Source organism: Gymnogyps californianus, chromosome 5, assembly GCF_018139145.2.
Source record: "Gymnogyps californianus isolate 813 chromosome 5, ASM1813914v2, whole genome shotgun sequence".
NCBI classification, from domain to species: Eukaryota; Metazoa; Chordata; class Aves; order Accipitriformes; family Cathartidae; genus Gymnogyps; species Gymnogyps californianus.
This window is the reverse complement of record NC_059475.1, coordinates 28079341-28086261: the sequence shown is the minus strand read 5'-3', so window position 1 is coordinate 28086261 and position 6921 is coordinate 28079341. Positions and strand designations below refer to the sequence as shown.

The window sequence follows — 6921 nt, the reverse complement described above, 5'->3', positions numbered from 1 at the left end:
ACGACAAAACATCTTCCTCTTTCTCCAGGTTCCTGACTCTTCTTCTACATACTTGTCAGAAAACTCTCTGCAGTAACCCAGCAAGGCTGAACTTGCCCTGGATCTTCAGAATCCCAAGGGAGGACAAATGGAGGTGAAGAAAGGTCAAAACAGTTCTGAAAAGACACAACAAATGCTGCCCAAAGGGGCACGGTCCACAAGGAAGTATAATATCGGTATTTCAGTCGTTATCTGAGCAGCTCACTGAGAGAGGCCCTCAGTAAAAGAGTGAATTTTGGTTTGACACCTGAATATGATATTTTAAAAACATGTTTCATTAAAAAACACGTAGTCATCATTAGTGCTTCAGAAGCAAAGAGGACAGGATGCAACCCAGCTGGGGAAAAAAAGTGGAACATATGCACTGCAAATTCACAAATATTTTCCACTGTATCCACATGGGAAGCAAATTTCAGAGTTTACTCCCTGTATTGTGGGCTGCCTCAGCTTACTGGGGCTAAGAGGGAGATTTCACTCTTGGTCCTCCTGAATGCTGACCATGCTGCTTTTCAGGGCTGTCTCTGCAACAGTACAGGGAAGAAGATGATTTGAAGCCAAGGAAGTCAGAGTTAGGGTTCACATTTCTAGACAGCTGGAATACAGATTTGCTTTCTTAAGCCTGGTCAGCTAGGAAGGATAAAATACAGTATTGTTTTTCCTACCAACAACAAAACCAACAGATCTGCCCATAAAATTATCACCTCTTTAATTTCTAGGTTAGCAGCTTTTAATTCATATCCCCACCGACAGAAACTTGCTTGCAACAAAGAAGCAAGTCCTTGTTTTGCTCATGCAAACCATTAGTTCATCCTACCAACATGGTAACTCCTGGCTAATGGTGTCCTTGAAGAATCATCCATGCTACTCACCCTACCTGCCAATCATCCCTAGAAGTATTGCCTTTACTGCGTTTTGTACAGCACTAAAAGCACTGCTGGCTCTAAGTGAAGATAATGAGAATACTAATGATAATACTAATTCTTCTAGCCAGGTCACAGGCTCACTTTCCCACTCTGACCACAACACACCTTTCCAGCTGTTTAAAGAACAGATTGCAAGGAGAAGGGAAAAAACTACTTCTGCAATGCTTACTCTGTTTCTGAGCAAAGGAGCAGGGTGACTTCTTAAAGCCCTTAGCACCGGGCTGAGTGCCAGCACCGTTTCTGATACGAGCTTCCTCTGTGGTCTCATCTCCTCCTTTATAACAGAGATTTGAAAGCCACTTATTTCCCACCAATGACAAGCAATGACATAAGAATTAGTTAATATCTTGATGGTGGTTTGGAAATACAAAACGCCAGTCATTATGACAGCTTCCCAAAGAGCAGAAGTTTTAGTACAAACTCACTCTATCTCAAATACTACATGAGAAAAACCCAAACCAATCCAAACCCAGAAGACAAGCTTGAGCTTTAAGCTGTCAAAGAGTTTAAATTTCTCCCTTGATTGGAACCCCTCAGAGCAGCTAGGAAAAAAACCATTTTTGTCTGTATTTAGCAAATGTCAATTCCCCTTCCACCCTATTGTTGCTAATTGGGCAGAGATAACCCCAATTTACTTGTGTCTGTGTAGCAGCATCATTGCCAGTGTCAGTGCAGCCCTGGGAATGCTCCTTGCCTATTGACTAATACTGCTGCAGAGCCAGGAGGGAAAGCATCCAAACAGGATCAGTGAGAGAGAGAGAAAACTACCTAGCAGCATCAAAAAGTCTAAGTTAAGATCATTTCTCTGCCAGGTAATGATTAACTAAAGGTGTCCTTATACAGTCTGGAACACAAATGCTGTAACAAAAGGGACATAAAAGTTTATACTTATCTACTTGGATTCTGGAGACAAGCAGATGCCTCAGAAAAGCAGTAATAGCTGTTTTAACATCTCCTGGCTGGTTAACTGCGTGCAAATTTAAATACGGCTACGAGTGAATTTCACTTCGATCCCCTCCTGAATTGCCAAAGAAAACAGAAGGACTATCAAGTCTTCAGGCATAGCTTGCTACCCCCAAATAGTGCAGTGCTTCCAAGAGAGCTCAGAAGATAACACCAGAAGTAAGAACATGAGAACCATGAACAGTCAGCGCACCTATCCCTAGAGACTGTCTTTTACCAGGAACGTACTCCATGCTTCAGAAGATGACATTAAGAATTACCCAAGTGGCCAACTAGAGAACAACCTGGCCAAAAATGCAGTTTCTCCTGAGTATCTGGCCGTTAGCTGCTGGCTCATATTCTAAAGAAAGAAGGCTCATGTTCAGTTTGTTTTTTCCCTTCATACCTTGAAATACATGGTCCTTTATTTAAATGCTATGGGTTGCTGGCTCAGTGCTACCCTATGGTAATGACCCCCACTAGTAACTGGGTTGATGCAAGGACATTTTTAGTTTGATCAGTTTTGACGTCATCTGCCCAGCTGTCTCCCTGCCACTTGTGCTAACTTATCCTTCCAGCTCTGCTAGTTCCAGAACAGAACTCAAACATCAAAAGACAGAGTCGAGGTTATCACAGGTTCAGCTGAGAAGTGCACGTAAGAGTCACTTTCCCAACTACAGACAAATGTGAGAACTCAGGATATCAGTTCTGAGCTCAGAGCTGAAAATAGCGCACACTCCTACAGAAGGAATAAAAGTCCTTAAAGGGCAGAAGGGTAACCTAAAGGAGAGGGAAGAAAACAGCTCCAAGAATCCTGCAGAAGCATACTTGGCTGTGGCAGCAGAGAGACTCTCTCAGGCTATGTAGTGTCTGGCGTATTCACCACTTCTTGCTCAGAAATGCATCCTTGAAATCCAAAGCTTTTCTATCTTCTGCTAGAAACAGTGGAACAGGTCTGCCTCACCACCCAACGCATGCGCTCAAGGGCACCACACCAGGGAGTCTGCCTCACGTTGTGTGTGTAGTGGCTCAACTCTGCTCCCACTGGAAGTAAAGGGAGTTTCTCCAGTACTTCCAGTGGAAACGGGGTTTGCCCAAATGTTTATATGCAGTAGTGAAACTAGGCATCTCTGGGACACAACCCTAAGTGACCAGAATCACCACTCTAAACTGAGACAGACCCCACAATAACAAGAAGCACAAGGCAAGCTTTGCTATCTAGAGTGAAAAGATTATACATAAGAGATGAACTTCTTAAACAAGAGGATATAACAGAAGGTGATTTCAGTCCAGCCAACTCACTGTCTTTCATTCTCAAGTTCTAATCAGTCTGTATCACAAAACTATAAAAGCCTTAAACAAACACACTGCCAATTGCTTTTCTCTGGGTTACAAACACATGAAAGAATGGGGGAGATATGGTAACAGCAGAGACAAGCCTGGCAGATCCTCCAGGTGGGGTGAGATCCAGCACTGCAGGATTCGATTCTCTTTAGAGTTTAGCCAGTAGCATGTATGGTATAATCTATGGAAACTGTCCCATTGGATTTTAAAACACAAACACAGCAGAATGTCATCATAAATAAGCAAAGTCTGTGTTAAAAAATTCTAAGTACACAGCGTTTTCTCCAGTTCTGACACCTTTTTAATAGAAATCACTTGTTTAGGAAACAAATAGCACTTTTGTAATTCTTTTTTACAATGTTTCTTACCTTGATCTTATTTTAAGTAACACTAGGAAGACCTCAATATCTTTTATTTTCCTTTTTAATTTAAAAAAGTTGGTTTTTTTCCCCCAGATACAAAGATTTTGCCCTTGCATAAAAAAACAGTGCCCAAAACGATGACACAAGGACTCACAAAGACTCACTGTATCTCACTGACACTATTACTTCTAATCTATACCATGCAAGGTCCCATCTACCTCTTTAATTAGACTGTCAGCCTGAAAAACAGCTTTTCTATTCCTTATTTAGTTCTTGTTACCAAAAGAAGAGAAAGGAAGTGAAAGTAAAGGACATTTCTCTGTTCAGTTCACACATCTGGGTCATGTGCTACTTTGTTCAGGATACCTTTGTTGTTTATAAATATAGAAAAGGGTTGGAATCTCATTTTCAAGTAATCGATGCACATTTTCTCTTGGGACACCTCCGTCCAATGCTCCAAGCTGACCCTGGATTCTGGCCCTCTATTTTCCCATTCCCAACATAGGCTTTCTGGATGAGTGTGAGGACCCAAACCAATTCTGCAAAGCATGTCTGTTGTTTGATGTGAAGAAATAGGATTAACCCACAGCTGTTGGGACAGTAGATCCTCAGCCTGTACATGTGCTGGTTACTCAGTGAAAAGTCCATCTCCTTTCCTTTTGTACATCTCCTGTCTAAACAATAGTAAATACTGCTTATTTGATAGACTTGTCCCTTCTGGGCACTGGGATTTGATAATTTATATTTCTGTTTTTTTGGTTTAATAGTACTGAGAGTTTAGAAACAGGAAAAGCCTACAGGCTCTTTGGACTTGTTTTTGTTTTCCCCTAGCTAAACGAACTGTTCTGCAAATAAGGATTTGAAACCTGCTCTCCTCCCTCATCCCTGCTCCTCACCCCAAACAAAAATAAAACAAACCTATAGTGGCTGTGGAGGCTGCTGCAGGCACACACTGGTGTAAAATATAGAGAGAGTAAATATATTATTTCACTTGGCATGGTGCTGGCAAAGAACCCCCAGCTGGCACTATTCATGTAACATGATCCAAACTTTGCATGTACACACAGAATAAGAAGGATCAATTGGCAAACTCCGGTGCCGCCTGGCACAAGCATCTTCACGCTCTCTCTGGAACCAAAGAACTAAAGAATTCTGCACTTTCCAGAAGAAATCCGGTTTTGCTTTTCTAGAGTTTCGTTATTTTGCTCTTCCTCCTCGCCGCCACCTCCCTTGGCTCCTTCTTGACTTCACTGTGTTATTTAGTCTCATCGCCCTTGTTACAGTTCACCATGCAGCTCTGGGAAGGGGAGGGGGCTAAGGTGGAGGTGGCAGCATTAGTATTGTTAGTGGAGTCCATGCCATTGGAGATGGCTACTGAATTGACCTCAGAGTTTATGGGTTTTGAAAGGTCGATGCCTTGGATGAGGCGGATCAGCTGTTTTACCTTCTCCAAGGAGCTGTGCATCTCCTTCTGTTTTGCAAGGATGGTATTCTTCATTTCCATGCATTTCTGCAGCAAAACAGAAAAGCAGTAGTAAGTTCAAGCTTATGAATGAAAGAAGGTAAGAGAAGGAATATGATGTTCACAGATCTGAATATAAATACACAGAAAAGACTGCAGCTACAATTTCACTTTCCCAGCCTAGAAGAAAAAGAGTCTCAGAGCTGTGTTCACAGGAGAATTCATATTTGCAGGCTGAGGAATTAAATTGCCAGTACGTAGCTGTCACCTGGTATGGCCCCCTTTCATCCCAAGGTCTTTTGCAAATGAACACAGCTCCATCCTTCTGTGTTCCTTTTGAAGGGAAACTTCCAAGTATATGTTCTTATTATTTTTTCTATTAGTATTGCATTGCTGAAATTCCTTTAGCTCAGATCTGCAAACTCAGGCATCCTACTGCAGCTGACTGCTGACAGTGTGTGTGCGTGCCACTAATGGGATACAGCCTTTGCTTTCACATGCATTTTAGCAGGAACATCGCTTCCTCCTCTCAATAAATAAAGGGGCACTTGAAAAGAAAAACAAGCCCTTCTTCATTTGAAAATCTTATTTTGTGGCCACTTCTTTCTCTTAGAAGCAGTAGTAACCTAGCTAGCTCATCAGTTAAGAGTCAGGGTAAGATAACTTTAAAAAAAGCCCACAAATGATGTTTCAAGGGTGAAAAACTGCTTATATCTATATTTGAAACTCTCAAAAAGGAGGAGATGGTAGCTATGTCTGCAACATTCAGGCTCTTACATGAAGATGGCAACCTTCCTACATTTTTTAAACCTTTTATCCACGCTGATCTCCAGACACTGTTGGTTTCAGCTTTACTATTTTCACACGCAGCTCGTGGCATCATAAAAACACCACAAAATTTAGACCTAATGTGTCTTTTTTTGACAGTTCCAATGAAAGTGTAAACAATGACTTGATCATAGAAAATAAACCATTCTCCTTACCTACTGTCAATCCCTCATGTTAAGGGCTTGCATCTGCCTGGGTACATCACTGAGGAACAGTGTTAGTGCTCTAGTGCTGCTCAGGTTATGCCCAGCTACTGCTAACCAGAAGATGACAGTCTCCAGAACTGCTAACCCGCACCTCTCACCACTTGTTTGCTCACAATCGTTTTATTTGTGTCGTCAGCATTTAGGGGTCTATAAACATGGGACACTTACTTTTGTTCTAATAGGTAAAGACAGGCAGACCGGAAAGTGCATCTGTATTTAAAAAGGAAAGTCTGTACTGACGTATTCAGCCTTACATATGCTGCCACATAAGAGATTTCAGTATTTTTCATTCTGTGATACTGACTAGGGCTACACTAAGTGAGGGGCTGAAACTTTTCACTGGCAACTCAAGAGCCTGATTTGCATATTAAGGTGAGAGGACAGAGCAAATTAATATGTATGCTCCAATTACTGCGATAAACTAACGTGCAAACTACAGCTTCTGGTTCAAAGTATGACGTCATCTAATTAATATTATGCAAAGGCATGCACAGTGTCCAGCTGCTGACTGCCAAAGCAACATGTCAAGAGCCTGAGAGTCAGTCATGAATAAACAGTCACTTTTGTATTAGGAAGGTCTGAAAAGCACACCAAGACTGTAACTCTTATTACACACAGAGGCCCAACCATTCTTATTTAAGTTAGCCACTGGAGAATTTGACTTAATCTACTGCCCACAGACAATAATGCTCTGGGTCACGTTTGTCATCTGCTGATATTATAAGTCGCTGTATGTCTACAATATATGGTCAGCATGGATCACGTATAAGTGACTCAATGTAAGTATATGTTGCCTGTATTTCATTCCTGCTCCC

At 41.7% G+C, this 6921-nt stretch overlaps 1 protein-coding gene across 6 annotated transcripts in view; it reads right to left on the bottom strand.

The window, feature by feature from the left end:
- Window positions 1-3532: 3532 nt before the first annotated feature.
- The window catches only part of PHF21A (PHD finger protein 21A), a 134989-nt gene continuing 131600 nt past the window's right edge, over window positions 3533-6921 (bottom strand). For all 6 annotated transcript variants that reach the window (XM_050898116.1, XM_050898115.1, XM_050898119.1 and 3 more), the window contains one exon: window positions 3533-5120. In XM_050898116.1, the coding sequence (XP_050754073.1) occupies window positions 4866-5120 (255 nt within the window). In that variant the 3' untranslated portion in view covers window positions 3533-4865. The remainder of the gene's footprint in view (window positions 5121-6921) is intronic.